This window comes from Chanos chanos, chromosome 8, assembly GCF_902362185.1.
Source record: "Chanos chanos chromosome 8, fChaCha1.1, whole genome shotgun sequence".
Classification (NCBI taxonomy): Eukaryota; Metazoa; Chordata; class Actinopteri; order Gonorynchiformes; family Chanidae; genus Chanos; species Chanos chanos.
The window spans coordinates 10,779,233-10,801,533 of record NC_044502.1 but is presented as its reverse complement, the minus strand read 5'-3'; the positions used below and the strand labels follow the sequence as shown (position 1 = coordinate 10,801,533).

The window sequence follows — 22,301 nt, the reverse complement described above, 5'->3', positions numbered from 1 at the left end:
TAAGTGACAAAATTTGTTGACATTTGTTCCATCACTTTGGAGTTCAGGCGTTCTGAGGTGGAACAGTTACTGTTTCATTCAGAGTGCTAAATTACATTTGTGTGACGGATCAAGTCAACCCATAGCATAAATCCACATAGAAACACGAGCCCGATGTACCATTAATAACAAAATCACTAAAATATAAACCCATCACTTTACAAACACATCACACAATGACTCAGTGACATTTACACAAATGTATGCTTAACACTGCATAACATGTAAACTTAGATATCTTTAAGTCAGCAGCAGTGACGCGTACAATGTGTACAAGCCACTGCAAACTAATTTAATGTGCCTGTAAACAGTTCATACTGTATACATTACATGTGTCATGACTCAACACCTTACAGGGAAAAGTCAGTTAACAATAAGGGACCTTGTAAAGTGGAATTTATCTACAGTACACACTGATATCTGGCTAATGTGACATACAGTCATCACATTCTAATTTGTCTAATAAATCTTTCACACATTTGCAAAATATAGTTACAGGGCTCAGATAGTTAAAATATGAATGTAAGTTTCATTAAAGAACATATTAATAGAATTAGTAAGTGCGCTGACCCCCCCCCAACAATATGTATACTTATGACAATGTCACAACTAATTTAATCACGGTAAGGTTTTGGAACCCACTGTAGCTATATTAGTGTTAAAGACGCCCAACAAAATTGTCCTTATTTGTGTCCATATTTATAGTAATACTGTATATGCTAGTCTTGGATTATGAGGGCTGTCAGCAATTGTCATCTACAGGACTTTGTGGGCAATACAAATAATGGTAACACTTTCTATCATAGGGTTTTCCAAAACAGTGAAGTACCACAAGGTTGACAAGGAAGAAAAAAACACACACCTCATGTATCCATAACACATACGCATATCTTATAAATCCATAACATGTGTTTCAAAATAAATGGAAGACACCGGTCAGACTACTCCGCGAGTCTCCAGGTAAAAGTGAGTCCTTTGTAAATGTTACAAGGACCTTAAAAGTTTATTTAAAGTGTTAAGTAACAAAAAGTGCTGTAGTTTTTCTGGCTGAGATCCTTCGGGGCGTGACAGGGGCATTGGTTACGGTTTGGAGCACTTTTTGAAGGTGCATTCACCAAGAGTTTGTCTGTTTAGTGGATTATTCCAGCAAAGGTGTGGATTGGCAGAGGCAGACCTTTACTCATGTACTTGCTAAGTCCCGCCTCATTGCTCTCTTCTGAGATGAACTTTGACCTCATGGATCTCTGCATGTAATATCCAGGGTCGAGACATGGGGAAACTTCAATGCTGTTAAAAAAAAAAAAATCACACACACGCACACACACACACACACAAAAAAAAAAACCCAATGAAAAAGGTGGGTAAAAATGAATGGGTAAACTGATAAGCAGTATATGCTTATCAATACAATCTGCTTGTTCAAACTGTCTGCTGTATCACTCCACTATTTTTAATGCTGCAAAGTTTATTGATTTTGTTTTAAGGTTTTTCATGACAGATTGAGGTAAACTAGCTAAATCTTTCATTGTTTTCAGGCATAAAGATGATACTATTGGTATCTTGACACCCAGCTATCAGTGTCTGTGGAGAGAATCAAATCCCCAGCAATATAGCTACTTTCATGCTAGAATACGTTAACGTATAATACAATGTGGTAATGTAAACAACAAATTATGTTTACTTATTACCTTATAACATCTGTAAAGGTCCTACGAAAGTCTTTGTCCAAGCGTACAGTGAAGGCAGTTTTTTCTGGGGTCTTCAATTTAATATGACATGTTCTGATTTTTGACTCCTGTAAAACAACATGTAAATTCAGGCCCTAGGTCGCCATTAGTGCTAAAACAGAATGGCTTGGATAGAGACTGAAGACTCACCGTGCTGCTTTTAACTTTCGTGTCATTGAAAGACACTGTCAGACAGTTCAGATCTATGTTTGAGAGAAAGGAAAAAAACAAAAGAATTTTACTTACTAGATTTACTTACATTCCTGAACACATATCAAAAGAATGACCATATATTAATAATATCTTATCTTGTAAAATGCATACAAAGAAAATTACGAGTCCAGAGAGTGAATGAATGAATTCCACTGTTAAACGATGTATGGATATATCAAAATAGACAGATAACTTCGCTTACATAACGTCAAATCAATAAACAATGCAAGTGTTTGTGAGTGTGTGTGTGTATATATATATATATATATATATATATATATATATATATATATATATATATATATGTATCAATGCTCCATTCTACATTCAGTGGGGTAATACCTTCTGTTTTGTCAGAGGGAATTGCAGAAATCTGCACTCCAGTGGTCCTTAGCATAACCCCTTTGTCTACATCCCTGTTGCTTAGCGACACCTGGGAGAAAAATGACAAGAGAAAGAATTCAGCTGAGACAATGCCACATAAAAATCAAATTCAACCCTTGGCTGCCATGAGAGAATATCAGCTTTAAATGCTGACATCCTCGCTAAAATATAGCCCAATGGGTCTAGAAACAGAAGCCTTTTTAAAAAAAAAACAGAAAAAATTACTCAAGCGTGAGACAGCACTCGTTGACCCCGTTCACATGCTTTGGTTCATGACATGAACGACAAAAAAAATCTACAATCAGAATGACAATACATTCAGCGACATTTCCTCCTGTAATCCCGTGTAAGAGTCGGGTAATAACTGGAAACTAAAATAAAACTTTTCACCTTTCTATAACTGATAGAAACGGCAGCACCACACATGTCTGCGGAAACTTTCTTCTGCTTGGTAGATGTGTCTGTGAGAATCAGCACAAACAGATGGTCAGAGAACAACAGAATATATGTTTTGACTAGGTATTCAAGACCAGATTAAAACATCCTGCCGACACTCCCTGTAACCCAATCAAAACAGGAATAGATAAACTTGTGTTGAACAGTCGTTTAGAAAAGGTATTACAGCATCGTTATGTTTGGTATAACAGTCTATAAGCCACACTGATTGTACATTAATTCCAGTTTAAGTAAACACACACTATATAGTATGTTAATACTGCTATGTACATGCAAGGTCTAACACACACACACACACACAGACACTCACACACATGCACACACACACACACACACACACTCACACTCCAGCTTTACCTTTAAGGGCTGCGTGAACCAGTTTAAAGTCAGGGAAATCTACTTCAAGGTGCGAGAGAAACACCTCCTCCACAGGGTCTTTACTGGGCGTGCAGAATGAGAGCTTTAAGACAAGCAGATGTACGGTTAGACATTTTATTTCAGTGAAATCATTCTTCCTGTTATCTTGCCAGTTCTGAGAACTGATCCCTCAACCTGGATCTAAGTGTCTTACAGCACATGCTGTCCTCAAAAGGAACCCTGGAAGAATTCTTTCTCAGTCTTTTTTAAAAGAGTTCCCCAAGAGGCACATCAGAGCATTTTAAAGCAGGTTGATACCTAGAGCTGAACGTTTTCAATTTTTATATATTTCTATCAAGGCCACGTTGTGGCACGGGAAAAGATGATTCTTCACTTGTGGGCAGACATTACTCATTTCATTCAATGGAAATGTAAAGTCAGTAGCTGACACATACTGTATTTATGAGGAAAACACACAGGAACAGGGAAGAATAAGTTCCTCAAAAAACAAACTGGTTCAATAAATTTACAATTGCGAAAATGCCTTGACGCTCACCTTGACTTGATAAATGGTGAAGTACACTGGCTGCAATGCAGTTCGCACATAGTAAGAAATGACATCAGCCAGGAAAGGGTTGGGTTCATACTGTCTGCCTGTGGTTGACTGCAAAAGACAAAGTGTCAATCGTCACCTCATATACAGCCAGCGCTAATAGTAATGGCACTATTTCATATTAATATTTTGTTATCTCGTCATTACCAGCTTGTTTTTTCAGACATCCCATAGTCCGTTAAACTATACCTACAGTGTCGCTGTTATGTCATACTAAAGTAAATTCAGCAATCTGATTTCACACAAATAAGTAAAAATCTCACTGAAAATGCATAATAAAAGCCTGGCAAAGAATTTTCTAAGTCCACATTTTCTACTGTCTAAAGTTTGATAGCACTTCTATATGTTATACTGAGCCTTAGTTATGAATAACAAAATCTCGTCACAAACTGCTATTAAGCAAGTTATGAGTTATGCATTTTAGACAGTAAAACCTACTCTATTTCACATCATCAACAAGGCAATTTAAAATACGAAGCAACTTTACGGTTAGATCCAGTAATCCACTGCCCCCTTGATGCCGCTAAGAGTACGATGGTATACTACTTCCTTTTATTTCACAAAGCAATATCTCATCAAGAGAACTTACCACTTTGGCCAGTTTGGGGATGATGTGTCCAAGGCTGTTGATGTTACAGTCATACCATGGATCCACCATCCCAAGGTAAGATCCCAGAGTACACAGATTCCCACTGGTCACTGTGACATTATCCTGAGGGGTTGGATTAGTTCGTTATCACCTGGATACCACATAAGTGGACACAAAAAAGACAGTTTCACAGAAGAACAGATGGAACAAATGTAGCTTACAGGATAGGACGAGGAGGGCTGGGAGAAGACAGGAATGTAGTATATCTGCAGGTTGACTTTCATAGTAAGGGACGGGCGTCGAGCTTCTCTTTTCCTGTAAATGAAGTCACATGGGGCTGTGAATTGGATACTTTTATATGCAAAAATGACTGGTCAAACAGATACAGGTACAATGGGTTTCCAAAATTCTATTTTGAGTTTGTATGAATAAAGGTTCATGTTGCTCTTCTTCAATAACTTATTTGTTGCCCAAAAATGGTCTCCCTGCTTCCACTTCCTTTGCAGGGTGGTCTAAGATTAAATTGAAGAGCCAAAGACTTATTGAGCTGCTTTGTGAGAACCACCACAAGTATGTGGTTAGACAGTTTTATCAGTGTAACTGTAAGGTTGCTAGGAGGTTTCTAACACTTTAGCACGCAAACACACATACAAACACACAAGTTTGTGAGTGTGCGCACATAGACAGACACATACACACACACACACACACACACACACACACACACACACACAGACCACATGCACACGCACGCACGCGTGCACACACACACACGCACGCACACTCAAACCCAACTTCCGTCATAGAATGGAAACAAAGAAGTTAAAACATTGCTTGTTTCAAATCGTTAAGAGTTCTGGAAAAGGCACTGACTTAAGAAACCAAACACATAGCTAAGCGCTTCCCTTTTCTTTTTTTTCATAGCTCTCCACGTTAGATTCAACCACAAAATATGACATTAAAAAAAAAAAAGAAAAGAAAAGTCACCTGAACCAGTAGTAAGCCCTAGCCAGCCGTCCCAGGACTCTGTCATCTCCCATTACCACGATATTGGTCGTGAACTGGCGCTGCTGCTTGGGAAACGCGATGGGACCCGTGCCCGCTTTCCTCTGCAAGGTGCTGGTCGTACCCGCCGAACCAGTCTCCTCGAGCGCATCCTGTAGCATTGCCATGCTCTCCGTCACGGAGGGTTTGACCTTAATGCAGCGTCGGCGGGTCAAGCGGGCCAGCTTGGGTTCGGATTTTAGGCTTCCAAAGCCCGGCGTGTCTGAGTCCGTCATCTCTGCCCCGGCCATGTCCCGCTCGATTCCGCTGTCGTTGGACATGACCGAATGTCGCGGCATTTCGGCGTCCAGGTCGCCCAGAAAGTCAGACATGTCAAAGTCATCTAGTCCAGGGGTGAACTGTTCTGAGAAGGAGCTGGAACGGACAAACTTGGCCAATTCCCTCCCTAGAGTATTAGAGAGAGAAATGTATTGAATGAGAGACTGAATAATAGCTAAACGTATAAAAACAAAACGAAAGGAATATGTCTCCAGTGTTGATAAATATGTAGTTTATACGAAGATGGAAGCAAAAGAGAATTTGTCATGTGAAATGATTCATATTTGAACTAAATAAATTTGTGTGAAACTTAATAAGTGTCAGTTTTACTCCATTCTGTGACCGACTTCATACGCGCGCGCACTTAAGGCTTAAGGCAAAAAAATCACTGCAGCTTCATTAATGTACAAAGACGCTTCAAACAGAAGGCTCTCTATTTTTAAAACTTGTAAGGGTCCGAGTCACAAAGAAATGCTCTCTCCTGAAACAGTCAACACACTCCGGCATGCGCATACGACGCCTGAGGAGGTTCGTCCACAGATTACCAAAGTGTACTTGTTTATAGTTTATAATAGTCAATATATCATTTTTTCCTTAGGGCAGACGATATCAATAGTCAATTATGGCTCAGCAGTCCTAAATCAGTCTGCATAATGGTTTTCTTTCACTGCTGGTGAACAGGACTACACCAGTTGTGGTTTTGACTTTGATGCTAACTATAGCATCAGAGGTGCTGGTGTTAGAGGTGCTGGTGTTAGAATTGAAGAAATATAAACCTGGATTAGAAAATTCTTGTACAATCAAATTGATGGCATCACGCTAAGGTCACCCGAGTTTGTTGATTCGCTCGCAAACAAAAGCTGTTTAGTGGTTATTGTGACTAAAATGAACCAACTGGAGACTGACGCAGACCGAATCTTTTTTGGCAATGCAGCAAAGCGAACGCTGACACCGTTACGTTCTCTTTCCGTGTATTTATGCTGTTAGTGTGAAGGTTCCTTTCATCAGTGAGCCAAAACCTGTGCAGGGATCGTGGGCAACTCACAGAGTTCCTCCTCTTCCCACCACAGGTGGAAACTCATCTCCGGATTGGGAAGCGGAACATCGCACAGCGAACCATGGGACAATGGATCTGAAAAAGGGGAGGGAAAGAGCCCAAAAATCACCACAATGACACGCCTGAAAAACAAGCCCCTCACTTCCTGCTAAGACCACACATCCGCTATTGTGAAAGGAAGAAAATAAAAACAACCGTGTTTTTGAGCAAAGGATGACAAGGCGGAAAATTACAGAGTAAGTACTTGGACAGCAGTAACACAAGCGTAGCAGGTTACCAAACAGAGAGCTGAGAAAAAATGAAACAGATAGAAGTAAAACGGATTTTCCCCAAAGTATAAAGAAGCTTGTTTGAGTCAAACCGCCGTAGTTCTTAGTAATAAAAGTAAACAGCTGCACTATCACTGACAGCTATTCTCAAAACACAGTCCACAGACCACTAGTGCATGTTATGAAGAAACAGGCTACAGTAGCGCATTCAGCTGATTGAGGCTAAAGACTGTTACATTTTCACAAGTGCTGTTTCCAGTCTGTCATATCTGTCATTCCTCATCATGGTGTGAGATTGTTAGTGTTCACTCCTACTCCCTGCGCACACCTCTGTATAGTTATTGCTTTGTATTGCGTGTTTTAAAAAGGCCTGAGGTTGTTATCAGGTCTGATAAATGCTGAAACGCTTGAATCAGTGTGATTGTTATTGCCCTGTTCAATTATCAAATCATTCAAAGGGCTGCTCAAGAGCAAACAAACAAAACCGAATTTCAGTTCATAACTCCCTTACATATTTCCTTACTATTCATTTCCCATTTTCCTACATGAAGTGTTTCAATATTTAATGGTGGACTGTTAACCACTGATCTGGACAACATGCTTGGTATAAGACATCTTACATCTATTCACTGATGAGTACAAAGATGTCTTGTTTACATAGTGGATATACCATGATATTAAAAACCAGAGAGGAACCACGATACATTTCGATTAAGCATGCACTTGCAATTTGCACAAAGTCTTGGAACTATCTTCCAGTTTGAAGAGTGGTGGTGATGCAGTAGAGAAGTAGGGTTTTGCACCTTGCTTGGCTGTAGTGAGGATCTCAGTGTAGAGCTGCTGAAGTCTGTGGGCCAGTTGAGTCTGATCTCCCCTCCCTTCCTGTGCACTCTGCTCCAGGGCCGCTACCACTTCCTGGAAGTACGACTCTACATCCTGATCCAACTGCTGTCTCACACACACACACACATACAAACAACCATGGACACACACACACAAAAACACACATATACTATTAATAGACCAGCAGGGGCTCCAGACAGATACTTGCGGGGAAGTCCTGCGGAAGTCCCGGCTTGTTAAGGAGCGTTTTTTTTTGCTGTTTTGTCAGGATCACTTACTATGAAAATATACTCTAAGCTATCTTGTTAGTAAGCAACGGAGCAATTCCAGCCAGCTGAAATAAACTTATTCAGATTTCTAGGTTCATATTGTTACAAAGATGACCACTGAAATAAAAAAAAGCCAAATTTCAAATAAGCTTAGCAGTAAGGGTTCTGAACAGTAAGAGGCGAGAGAGCACTGTCAGTCCCTTCCAGACACTGACACGTGTGTGAGAGAGAGAACCCACTGACCTGTAGGGCTCGGGCCAGGGAGGGGCCGTGACACTGCTGCTCCCCCAGCACAGACTGGAGGGCGTGCTGCACGACGCAGCGCATATAATTCAGCCGGCTTTGCAAAACTCCAGGGGACTCTATGTCCCCCCTCAGAACCGTTCCCAGGGAACCGGAGAACATGACAGGGTCAGCAAACACAAACACCCTGATGGCAGAGAACACAGTTAAGACTGTTCCAAGCTTCATATAACCAAGGTCTGTTCAAAGGTTTATACTCTACGCTCTTTATGCTCCTGACACTGTGTTCTTACTATCGTAACTCATGATGACAGAAAGCAATACGCTTCGTGTGCGTTAGCATTAGTAATCAGGTTTCAGCTCTGTTTATTCCCACAATAATTAACTACAGTCTTGTTCAACAATTTTGAAAATTTCCTGATATGAAAGAGCCATTCCAAAATGCGGACGTGAAAAAGAATTTGTTTGGTTGACAATGTAACGGCTTTTTTTTTTTTTTTTTGTGGTGTGAGTTTTATAAGGAGGAACCTACTTATATCACTCACACTTGCTTGGTCTGTCGTACTTTTAAACCCAACACAACTACTCTTTCACACAGATGTAAACAAGCCTGAAAGAAACACTATCTCTTTTAAAAACAGATCACGAACACTTAAGTGAGCTGGTCAGGATCACAAGGAAGCAAAAATAAAAAGGATAAAAAAAAAAAAAAAGCCTGGATCCAACTCATGTCTCTCTTATGTAATCATGTAATCGCAACTCCGTAATGAAAACCGCTCACTTTTCCTGAAGGGGATAACAGTCATGTTTAAGGTTTTGTTCTGCCAGGATTCTCCGCTGATACCAAAGACCTGTGAGAAAAAACAAAAAACAAAAAACAAAAAAAAAAAACAGGGAACTCTCTTAAAACCACAAATGATCATAAGACCATCTGAAAACAGCCCACAAATTCTGCGCATTGTGATACGAATTATGCATGAGCCAGCAACGCCTTAGGGAATCTCACAATAAAATATAGAAGTGCTATCTGTGCAATAAAACCTGCAATAAAGACTGAAACTGAATAGATCGCTGACTTGCCATCGTGTTGATGACACTGCTCAGTCTACGGCGCGTTACTCTCACTACCTCTATACTCTCTGGTGAAGTCTACCAAAGTTTACAAAGTTTCACTAGGTTACTACGTTTATTATGCACAACAAAACCTTTTTTTTTTAATTTGCCATTGTTTTCACAAGTACAAATTTTCTTAAATACCGTACAATAATTTCATCATAATTAGCCAGGTCACAAACATTTTTTTTTTCTTTTACTTACAGATTTTTAGTTGAATCTTTGAAAAACTGAACACATTTTTAAGTAAATAGATTTTTTAAAAAATGTGAATACCATTTAAGTGTACAAGCATTTGAAAGCAATGGTAAATCTGTGCGACTCCTGACTGACCTGGGGTGTAGCGCTCTGTCTTCATACAGCGGGCGTAGTTGAGACCCACAGTGCAGTACGGGTGAGGCAGTGTCAGGAGCCTCTTACAGAAGTCATACACCCTCTTATACAGCTCGTCAGGGATATATGGCGCCTAAACACACACACACACACACACTCTTTATGAGAACCGTGTGCCTTTTACACTACATATGTGTGTGTATATATAGTTTATAAAGTGAAATTCAATATATGTAGTGAGATTAAAAACTCGAGAAAAAAAAAACATGATACATACAAGCAAGCACGCACTTGCACTCTGCGTGCAAACACATTCACACGCTCTTTCTCTCACTCTCACACAATTTCTGTGTTGATCACTTTCGTTTGATCACACCGGCGCTTAAAAAAAAAAACATGACAAGAAGTAGGACAAAACCACAGGAGCTATGTTTAGCATGGCTAGACACAGATCTGTAACACAAAGGCTTTGTTCACAGGACGCCAGTGATGTCTCTGTACCTGTATAACAGCGTAAACAAGCGTATGTAGCAAGGGTATGATGTGTGTCTTGCAGTCCACTCTCTCAGCCTGGATCAGCGACAGAGAACATACCGGAGTGTTATTTGCAATTAAAATATTAGCAAGGTAAATATACGCGCTCTTTAGAAAAGGCCCCCTTGGACTAACGCAAACCACGTTAGCATCATTTTGTTAATTACTCCGTCTAAACTTAAGAGATTTTTCATTTTAGCGACGTACTCTAAGATCTTCAAACCAATTGTCCAGTCGTCCTCTGCTCTCTAACCCTAAATGTCTTAAGAAATGCAGAGTCATTTACTGTCACGCTGTGTTACATTTTCTTGTCGAGATGCCAACCGTTGCCGAAATGCTTGAAGAACCACTACGTTAAACTACGTTAAACAGTCACAGCCTCTACAGAAACGGTGTGCAGTCAAGTATGTGCTTTCCTAATGAACTGCAGTTATGACACTCATAGTTACTCATCTTCACATATGCCAAACTATTTTTGGTATCTCACCCTTTCTAGTTCCTTTATGGCCACTTTCACCAACGCTAAACTACTCAAAGGGTTCTTCTGCAGCTTCTTATGTAACGTCCATCTCAGCATCCCTTAAGCAACAAAAAAAAAGAAAGAAAAAGAAAAGAAAAGAGAAGAAAATGAAATGAAATGAAACAAAACAAAATGAAACAGAGCAAAAAAAATGAGAAAAGAAAAAAATAAAAGAGGGGGGAAAAAAAAAACAGGCTAAGCACATTACCACGGCAACAGTTTCACTCATAGAACAAAGTCAAACAGAAGGGTCTACTGACTTACTGTCAAGCTCCTTTATAAAAGACTTAACTGACATATTTTACTGTCTGTGGGTTACTGTGATATTCTTGTGAATGAGTTAATGCCACATTCCTTTAAAAAGACTTCACAAACCTAACCGCTTGTCCGTGTTTAGTATGACCAAAGATACTTGCATTCAGTGTTTCTTAGAAATGGTTATGCATGAATCTATTATTGTCAGACGATGAATAATTGGTTGTGCAGTAAAACTTGGGAGAAAAAAAAGTACCGTGCTGTGCAGAGGGTAAGTGGAAAGAACTAATTTAATTACTTACTTACATAAAATTTCACAAATTAGCAAAAAAAAAAAAAAACCCACAAAGTTGTGATCTTTGACTGCATGAAACAAATTGTTAAACATATAAAGCAGCTAGGTTTGTTTGTTTTTCCTGACAATGAACTAGATGATGTACCTTAACTATCAAAACTAATGTCTATTTTGTTGTGTGAACATATCAAGCTGAGATTTTTTTTAGAAAATCTGTCTTTATCAAAAGAAAAATCCAACATTGTTTGCACCTGGGTTACCCATGTTCTGTTTAATTAGAACAGCTACATAGATTTAACCCAGTCTAACATAATTTAATCTGATCTATCATGTTCTACAATGGAGACCATAAATGCAATCAATGTCAGACTATATGCCATTTTAGTTATAACAGTAACACCACTGTTGGCCACATTATATTGCTGAATGCTTTAAAATAAGACTGTGATCAGGGAGATGGTCTTACCTTTGTTGACCACAGACACTGGCTGTTGACTGTCCAGCTCTCGTAGAATGGCTTGGAGGCTTCGATAGATTTCCGACTCTAAGGCCGCACTAAGTTCTGAATATTGTACAACCAATGATAAAAATTTGAAATGTTTTTTTTTTCAGTCCCATACATCACATACTGTATATGTCTAATTTCACGTACACTCCCTTAATAATGCACTCATTCACACACCCTCTCACACACTCACACTTTGTCATTCACTCACTCATTCACTCACACACACACACATGTTGTCACTCACGCACACACCCACACCTCACTCAATCATCCACTGACTTAAAAACACACTCACTACCTCACACACTCACCTCCTCCATCATTCACTCATTCTGCTACTCTCTCACTCCATCATTCACTCCCTCTGTCACACAGTCCATCACTCACTCCCTCTGTTACTCATTACCTCCATCATCCAGTCACACCATTATTCACTCACTCACTCACTCACTCACAGATTTATGTAATCTGTATTTATATGATCCTATACGTCTGCAGTAGCACCACAGAAGAAATCTAGAAATCTTGCCATAGCTTCAAGTTGAGTTCATCGTTCAGCAAACCATTTATTGACACTGGCACATTCTCAGCAGCTGCGTGAACTCACACATTCTCAAAATCAGTCATCATCTGGTTTCACTACTAACAGTCAGTGCTGAAGTGCTTGTTTGTTACCTGTAGCATCCATACTCATGTGGCTGCTAGGGAGATCCCAAAGTTATCAGGTTCATGACTGTCCCAAGACAAATATTCCTCCCTGTGGAAATAAACAGGAAGTTGCCAGTGATTCTCTCTTGTTGATTAAGTGTTGATTCCTAGTGTTACCATATAATAGATTGAAACCTGGCCTGCAAACACGTAAACACACCCACATATGCACACATTCTCACACACACACACACACACACACACATACACACACACAAACACACACTGCTAATATTATGCATGGGAATCTATATCATAGATTCAAACATAGCCTGTAAACACACCTACACATGCACAAACACACACACTCACACACACACACACTGCTAATAGTGTGCCTGGGGATCTACAGGGGACAGGTGTTTTCTTTCACACCATAAAATGATCTTAGAAAACCTTGTCAAGCCTGCTGGTGTCTTATCAAGTCCTTTCTACATCAGACAAACACGTATCTTTGCATAAACACTCTTTTGCATTCTGCTGTCAGTCACACATGATTAGCTAGCGCAGTTTCAATCACCACAATACACTTCTACGGGACAGCCTTGACCTTAATTCGCTGTCTTAGAAACGTGGCAGAGCACCTTCTCGAAGGTTCCCGGAAACATCGGTTTTTGGACACGACATTTAAATCTTGCAAACCTTGACGCCTCAGGATGTTTTAAACCAAGTTGCGCAAAGCATCGCTCTATTTTCAAATCAAAATTTAAATACAATGAAGAACACATCCTAAGGACACAGATTTGATACTATTTTCTCTCAGCTGTAAACGCCTTTACAACTCTGTTGCCAACATCCAGCTTTTTATCTTTGAGCAGTGTTCGCAGTGTCAAAACACCTAGCCTCTTTCCATTGTTTTCCCACTTTTGGGCTAGTTTATCATATTACAAACATCAGATGAAGAGTGTGGCTATGGACCCCACATGGCCTGTCAAGGCTTGTGTAGGATCATCGGTCATTTTTAATATTTTTTTAATACTGCAATTCAAAAGTCCATTCTCAGTCATAATACACGCAGATGGGTGTTTGGGGAGGGCACGTCAGGAGGGGATCAAATTAGTAAGGATGAGTCATCGCCTTCAGCTTTCCGTCAATCATTTCACACTCTGGTCAAATTTAAGGGGAGAGATGAAACTGCCCACTCTTTTCCAATGCCTGACATGCAGCTCAGTACAGAACAGAAAAAAAAATATAAAGGTAAATCTCTGGTTTTTATGTCTGTCTTGGTCTAACACAGCAGACCACGTACGTGCAGAGTCTACACTGCTTTAGGTAAAAACTCAAACAGAAACTTCTTCACTGAGTGACAAAAAAGTAAATCCCTTCTCAGACAGACATATATGCAGATGCACGCAAAGGCACACGCACACGCACACACACACACACACACACACACACACATACACACACACACACACACGCGCGCGGGCAGAAAAATGCACTTTGGCCTGATCTTGCATGTTCCTCGTCTGAAGTTTCTGTGGAAAACGAGCTTTCTGTTCAGATAACTGTGACTAAAAAAAGGAACCTTTTCACTGACCTCAGCTACCGAGATGTTTCCTATTGCTCAGCCTCTGTTACTGGTCCGAACATTAATGAGTCGCCTCTCTAAAAACGCACTGCCAAAAAGACTACGTGACAAACACGTGCAACAAAACTCAGAAATACATCGAAAAAGAAAAGCTTTCACTTACCTAGTGCGGACTCTCTCCTCACCAGAGTACGCACATGGACTGCTCCAACACAAGCATGAGAAACAGTGACAGCGAACCGCTCAGTCAGAAACACTTCCTCATACTGCTGCCACTGAGGCAATAAGCCACTCTAAGTCAAGGCTGCTGAGAAGCAAGGGAGGGAGGGAGAGAGAGAGAGAGAGAGAGAGAGAGAGAGAGAGAGTGAGAGAGAGCGTAAGTGAGGAAGGGAGGGAGGGCAAAGGAAAGTTTAGGGGGTGGTGTGAGGGAGAGAGATATACAACAGAGAGTGAAATAGTGGTAGTGGTACCCTTTGATGTACGGTGGAATGACTCCTGTGTTAAATTCAGGAAGGCAACGCTCGTGAGCAGCATATAGAGACGAAAAGATCTGAGCCATGAGTTTCATTTTTTGTGCACACTACAAAATGAAACCAGAATAAGCCTGGTTTCAAAAAAAAAAAAACCAAACAAAAAAAAAAACTGACCTTGAGTCAGTTAGGCGTATGCTCTATGTGCCACATTCAAATTTTCCTTCTGTTTTTTTTTTCCCCCCAACTGAACTCAAGCTAATGTCCTAAACTGGCAGAAGAGAATGACAGAGTTAGCCTGGGGGAAGTAGGATTTAGCCCTTAATCCGGGCACAGAAAAGCTAGCAAAACAACAGAAAAGAAAAAAAAAGGGTTCACAGGCCTGCCTCAGCAATAGAGAACTGCCACTGGACCGCAAGCTTCCTGTAGCGCATGTACCTCTTCTCTCTCTCAGTCAGCCAAGGCAGAGGACAGGTCCTGACACACTTCCTGTCCATACGAACGTGTAGGCGTGACACGCGAGGCAAGATATATTTAGGCTGCTCCAGGATGTACGCTGAAGGCTAAAATCGTACCGAGGTTCACAAATAGTCCCCCCAGTGCACCTGAAATAGGCAGGTAATCACACCAGCTAGCTGCCCGTGCAAGATCTTCACAGTAAAAAAATAGCATTCATCAGTAGGAGGATGCTTTATGGTTTGTTTTTTTTGTTTGTTTGTTTTTGGTTTTTTTGCATTTTTTTGTTTTGGAACTTGCATTGCACAGCTATACAGTTGTACAGCGGAGTCAGCAAACACAACAAATGTGCATGCACCTGCTTCTCTGACTTTGCTACAGTATGTTATGTAAGATCAAGATTACCACAGCTAGGGGATGAGAAAATGTTGAAATTTGTTGGCTACAACATCTAAAGAGGCAACAAGTGAGATACGTTTTTTACGTATGTGCCTCAAGAAGAAAAGAGGTAAACCAGGGGGAAATAAATTGTACATATCTAATGTAATTATTTAACGTAACAAATACGCAACAAGGAATCTAGCACAAAACGAGGCCAAAATTTTAGACGTTTATGAAACATTAACTTGTTGGACAGGGAAACAGCAGGAGACCACAGCTGAATCCCTCTTTGTGTGGTTTTAAGAGAGGTCATAGCCTTTCTCGCAAATCACCCAGTACCACCTCCTACACCGCTCTGTCGACGTAACGGTAAGTTTGTGTGTATGTGGTGTGAGTATGTGAGTGCATGTCGGCCTGACTGCGTGTGTGCACAAGTTAGCGCAGCGACAGCATTTGATCCAACCCACAAGCGCATGTTCCCAGACCAGCGGCTCAAATTTTCCTAACGCTTTTTTTTCCCATCCCCCAAAAATCATGTCAAACTTAGTTTTAACTAGCTTTAAAAAAAAAAAAAAAGAAAGAAAGAAAAAAAAACAAAAGAAAGAAAAGTTTGTCATTATGTAAGTCCCAACTTTCATAAACGACTAAAACTGTTCTCTATTTTGGCACTTTAAACGTACAGTAAAGAACAATTTGTCAGTTTTGCACGATTATCTGTGCACCAGCCATATTTGGCCTGGTCACACAAGTGAACTGGCACCTAAGCACTGAGGAGTGAGACAGGGAGAGGAACCTGGCATCGCTGCATAAACCAACTTCCTCAGTTTACTTTCTGTTGGCAGCGCTGTCTGCGTTTTGCCTATCTTGGATTCGTAGGTAGACTATGAATAGAAAATGGAAAGGGAGCCTCTGAAAAACAACCTCGTGAAAATTTATTTATGTAATAAATATGTATCTAAAAAAAATATGAGCCTGTGAATACTACATAGACGGTTATTTTATGTAGTTATACTTGCTATTTATCCAGGTACAGACAAGTTTATGAGGGTTTGATACTTAATCCGTATGACTGGTTTGTGTCTCTGACTGTATCTCCAGATCTTGTATGGTTCAAAGTATTTGGAAAATTAAAAACACAAACATACCTGCACACGGCATTGTAAAGTTTCATTTAACGCAGACTTCTTCTGCTAAAATCCCAACTGAGGGACACAGTTTGGTGGTGACATGTTTCTTCTGGCACCCTGTTCTTGCCTAATGCTAAACTAGCACATACCACACATGCTCCATTTTTTCCCCCCATGCATGTGCTGACTGTAAAAACACAGGCACAAAGATACAGTAAACACCAGGCAAGTGCAAGGAATATTGCCTTTCTCCAAAGCTCCATTGCAGTTACCTTTGAAAACAGGAAGTCATACTGTAGGGGGCTTCCTACATATTACTTAGGGGCTTAGACTCTGGAAATACCCCACATTAGGATTGTGAAAACATCAAATGTACTTAACTCTGCACAAAGACTTCTTCACTTAGTTGTGTTGCTATGAAAATAACCTTCACTATTGCATGTACGTGTCCCATTGATCAAAAGGAGGGAAGTACAAAGTGTAAGCTCCAAGGCAACCAGTGCATTCCATTATGAGAATGCAAAAGCAAACAAACAGTTTCTGGAATGTCCAACTCAGCTGAGGAGAAGAGAGGTAATATCTATCAGGCCATGGATCAGCAACAGAGATATACGACCGAATACTACCATGTAATAACTGACTGACAAAAGTTTTGACATCGACTCTATGCTTGCAGCGCATATAAAAACAAACTTGGCGCAGGAAAAAAAACAAAACTGTTCAAATGAACCGATTTGACAAAAAAAAAAAAAAAAATGAGATTTTACCAAAGCTAAACTAACATGCTGCTAGCGGTATATTTGTGTGAACGAGAACCCAGAGGAAAGGCCAGAGGAGAGAGTGGAGGATCAATCAGCCACATTTCCTTCATTTATGGAGGCACAATACAAGGAAGTTTTTCGATGATTTGCGCACGTTTACGGTTCCAGAGGTCTACCTGGCTGGGTGTGTTTAGCAGCGTCGAGGGAGAGGGGAGGGCATTGCTTCCTTTATCAGCATCCTGACTGCACACAATGGGCTAGAGTGAAGATTTATACTTATTCAAACACATGTTAAATCAATCACGGGCCAGGAAAAGACCAAAGGAGGAAGAGGGTTTACTGGGCACCGAGAGAGAGAGAGAGAGAGAGAGAGAGAGCAAGGAGGTGTGAAGTGGGTCAGTAGACTAACGAAATCGCCATCTGAGATTCCCATCTTCACTGCAGTCAGCACAGTGTCCAGCATCACATGACTGGCCAGTTAGTGAAAAGAGACGATACTCAAAATGACCTCATTTTTACAGCTCCAACGGTGACTGGCTCATTTCCGACGATAACAGTTCTTGTGGGGAATTATAAAGGTGTTTTATTTACTCTGCTGAAGATAAGGATCCATCTGCCAAATGACTAATCGTCTTCTTATCCTTGTCATGTCTCTAGATAACCACTGATATGAAACGGTTTCACAGAGAGAGAAAAAAAGACTGATACCTAAATCACAGTTTCTTTAACCCATCCAGCCTAGTGAACTGGTAACATGTTCAGCCTTGCAACAGTAAAGTTATAGAAAATGATGACGCGCCATGAGATCCATGACGAAATGACTACACAGAATAGAAAAACAAAACAAAAAAAACCCTTACATTTTCTGTTCTGAAATATATTTATAATGAGTTGTCCACTCACAGTCCAACCACTGACCTTACCATTTTTACATTCAAAACTACAAAAAATAGACTGACCACAGGGGTTTAGGACAATCGCTTCAGATATAGAATGCCTGAGGGTAAATGTGTACCCAACACTGCATTGGTCGCTTTGGTAGTGAAACAGGATGTAGCCAGAGCGTCAGAGAAGACTCTAAAGCCAGACAGCTGGCATGGTCACACATGAACTCCCGTAAGGACAAACCACAGGGAGCTCTGGAAATATTACTAGTATATGAGTCTTGACTGAAAGAATGCAATTCCCAGTGCTGTCTTCTCCTTCTCTTTCTGTTTTTTTTTTTTTTTTAAGAATGCCATCTTCAATAGGCAGAATTTTTCAATGAATATAGACATTTGTCAGTGAATATTATAATAACATTAGAAAGTCGCTTGTAGATTACTTGCAGTCATTCTGTTAACACACACCAGCGTAAGTGTTTCTGTGCATCTAACAAAATGTCAGTTTTTAACAGGTCCAATTAAATATTGGATGGCCTAATACCTTTGTATTTATACTAAAGAGGGTTTGGTGCAGTGCTTGGTTTGCTCTTTGTTTGCAGTTTGATAAAAAATAAAAGAGCATCGTATAAAAAATGTACCAGCACTGAAATGTACAATGTGGTTTACCAGGCATAACGTGAATACCAAGGTGAAGAGGACTAAAGTAGAATCAACTGTAACACTCTTAAGTACAGTCACAAATCATGTTCAGGCTTGTGTTCAGACAAACTGGTTTGCCAGATTTTTTTGTTTGTTTGTTTGTTTAAAATCCACGTAAAGAAGAAATAATCATGCTTCATGGAATGCCAACTAAATGCCTGCCATTACATCATAGCCCTAAAACGAATTTGTGTCCAGTTAGATGATGTAATACTGGCTTCTAAAACATCTCAAAGAGGAAAGAGCACCCCTTTAGTTATTCTTGGAACTAAACAGTTATTGTGTAGTTTAAAGTATGATAATGTAATGCTATATTCAGTTACCTCCAGGGCTCCGGGACACTGGAGAGTGTCTTACATGAATGAGCTCAGTTATTCAAATCTATGCAATGGAAAATGGCAAATACAATGGCAAAGACAAGTTGGAACATGGCCAATCGTATCATATCTGTGAGCCAACGCTTACAGGCTCTCTGTCTTACAATGCATGTTTCTTTAAAAAGCTGACACCCCAGGGTAGAACTTTATAGGGCTGGGGAGGGAGCAAATCTTTCTTTAGTAATGCTGTGATTGCTGACATCAGATCAGTTAAAAAGAAAAACACTGGCATGTTTTTGTTTCTTCCTGACAGCGGGTGCATTGCCTTTGAGCGGGAATAAAAACACTGTGCAACTTCCTGCCTGAAAATAACCCCTGTTTCCTATTCCATTTACATTGTCTGCACACACCTTACACTGACAAGGGTTCAGTCACACACACACACACACACTCCCAAAAACCGAGGCGCAATGCTGTGTTGCTCGGTATCTTGCTAATCAGTAAGCGATTTGAGGGCGGGATGCCATCCCCCTTGTTAGCAAAATGACTAAAATGCATCCCCCTTGTTGACCTGCCATCTTCCCTCTCCATCCCCTAGTAGCAGAGAGAGTGCAGGGGCAGGGGGGATGTTTGGCTGAATATGCTAGTCTAATCTGCCTGACTCATTGATCCTTTGTCTGACTGAGGTTTGTGCAAGTTAGAATCTATGGATCTATGGCCCCCACCAAAATGCATCCCCCTTGTTAAACTACCATCCACTGGTCCATCCCACCTGTTCAAAAAATAATAAATCACCTACTGCTGCTAATGTACATTAACAAGTGCTTTTAATCAGATGCAACCAAGTACTAATCCTGATTTTAACAGACATCACAGGTCTTGTACACTACAGACATGAAATAAACTGACCGAATTAGCTCTGTTCTGATCCATCTGTGTTACAGCCTGTCATGCTTCTGCTTATTTGATACTGATTCGAGCTTTATGATCGTATGGTAACATCACACGGCGCAAAGATGCAAATGTGTAAATAAAACCCACAGTAACCATAGTAACAATCAAGGTGAGTGCTACTTAGAGTTCATATTGTCAATTTACCACTATCGTCACCGTACGTGTATGCCTGAAAAAAGAGATAAATCAATAAATTATTATTATTATTATTTTTAGAAGACATCAATTGACTTTGAACTACTTGCATGGTCTTCGCGAAAGAACTAAAAACTGGGGGGCTAATCCCAAGGCACGTGCCATAACTAGCTCCATTTCTTAATTTGTTGGAAACTATACTATTTTTTTTTTTCAGCTATGGTCCTGCTGCTACTGCATGCTAAAATAAGTGACTGAAAACAAAAATTAAAGAACAAAAACATTGCACCTGCTCTCTCAAATCTACTTTCCAAATAGCGCTTTAAAATGTTTATTCTAGCACAGAGGAAAAGTAAAGAAACGCACGGATAAAATAAGGTCCTGGCATCAATCTTAAAATCTCAGAGCATCCGAAATTACCTGCTGGCGGATGAGACGGATCTCAGACTTTCAGTGTTTTACTCTGCGGTTCGTCGTGTAGCAATGTTAACAAATCCGTTACAGAAACGCCTACTTGTAAAACCACAGTGTGCTGTCGCCATCCTCAGCCTTAGCTACTGGTGTCAGTTAAGAGGTGTGTGCGTTTACCAATGTTTATACATTTCAGCCCAGACATGCCAGACATTGCACAGAAGTTATGAAGAAACTTCTCTGTCTCAAAACAGAAATGTATCGTTTTAAAAAAAAACAAAAAAAAAAAAAACATTTATTTTTATTGTGTTTACCTTGTAAAAAAAAAAAAAAAATACGGTGTAAGCAATTTCTAAATGTACCACCATCACTTTCAAAAGACAAATAGTTGATCTGTTTATTGTAAGTCTCTCATGACTTTTCTTTTTTTTCTTTGTCGTCATGTGTTTTTGGTGCTCTCTCCCACTCATCTGTTAAAGGGACAATTCTTCAGTCTCTTATGACCCAAAATATATTTTATTACTCCAAAACAAAGCGTCTCTCAGGTCTTGGAGTGGAGTCCCACTCTGCCTTAAGGTATAGTGGTTAGTTTACACAAAGCTTGACTCACATCCTAGTTATCAGCTGACTGGAGATGTGAACCACTGTTAGTCCTTTTAAAAGTGCCTCAATTTTCTAAGAAATACAAACACAGACACTGGTTCAATTATCACACACACACACACACACACACACACACACACACACACACACACACACTTCTACTAACAGAAGATAAATATGTTGAAAAACAAACCTGCTGCTTTCAGGTTACCTTATCTAGTGCATTAAAGACTTTCCCAATGATTTTCTCATTTGTCCTTCTTTTTTTTTCGTCTGTGAGGCAGATATCATCAAATGTTCGAGGTTCTAAGCTGTCATCAAAACAGCTGCTGTAGTTTATAAGCTATTTGTGAGCTGAAAAGAACTACGAAAGCTCTTGACATGGCGAACAGATTTTTTTTTTCATTCTGAACAAGTGAAAAGTTTACAGATTCTTAAGACTTATCTTTTTATTTGATAAAACTTTAATAGAATAATAGTGGTTACAATTTAAAAAAAAAATAATACACAAATTATAAAATCCAGTTAATGCACAGTAAAATCACTGAGTTATATGAATAGTACCACATAAGTTTATCTCTGCTTTGAAGCTTGATTTTTCTTAAATGTCCATTCTGCACAATAGAGAACAACATCCATGTGAGTGTATTGTGACATACTGTGGCAACTGTGTGCATTCTATGCTATATATCAGTGCAATTTTCTTTGCTCAAGATCTTCTTTTAGACCTTTACAGGAAATGTTACTGAGACATACCTGCTCTATGTTCCCGATATACTCTGACTACTTCCCTCAAGTCAGCAATTCTGTGATAAGTGTAAAATATTTCCGATCATAACAACATACACTGCGTTTTGAGTTGACCTGTGATTAGATCATTAGAACACATATAAATTTTATTTACATTTTACAGTCCTAGTATGA

The 22,301-nt window shown here is 39.9% G+C and overlaps 1 protein-coding gene across 1 annotated transcript; it reads right to left on the bottom strand.

Moving 5' to 3' along the window:
- Nucleotides 1-965: 965 nt before the first annotated feature.
- On the bottom strand, nucleotides 966-12,648 carry pik3r6 (phosphoinositide-3-kinase regulatory subunit 6). The gene is made up of 19 exons (XM_030782555.1): nucleotides 12,616-12,648; nucleotides 11,899-11,994; nucleotides 10,850-10,941; nucleotides 10,330-10,398; nucleotides 9,829-9,961; nucleotides 9,164-9,233; nucleotides 8,383-8,569; nucleotides 7,831-7,975; nucleotides 6,747-6,833; nucleotides 5,366-5,828; nucleotides 4,600-4,693; nucleotides 4,379-4,501; nucleotides 3,733-3,840; nucleotides 3,177-3,279; nucleotides 2,754-2,824; nucleotides 2,322-2,412; nucleotides 1,917-1,969; nucleotides 1,728-1,834; nucleotides 966-1,326 (listed from the first exon to the last, which is right to left on the bottom strand). Exons 1-19 carry the CDS (start codon nucleotides 12,632-12,634, stop codon nucleotides 1,170-1,172), a joined length of 2,268 nt encoding a protein of 755 aa, XP_030638415.1. The 5' UTR covers nucleotides 12,635-12,648; the 3' UTR covers nucleotides 966-1,169.
- Nucleotides 12,649-22,301: the final 9,653 nt, after the last annotated feature.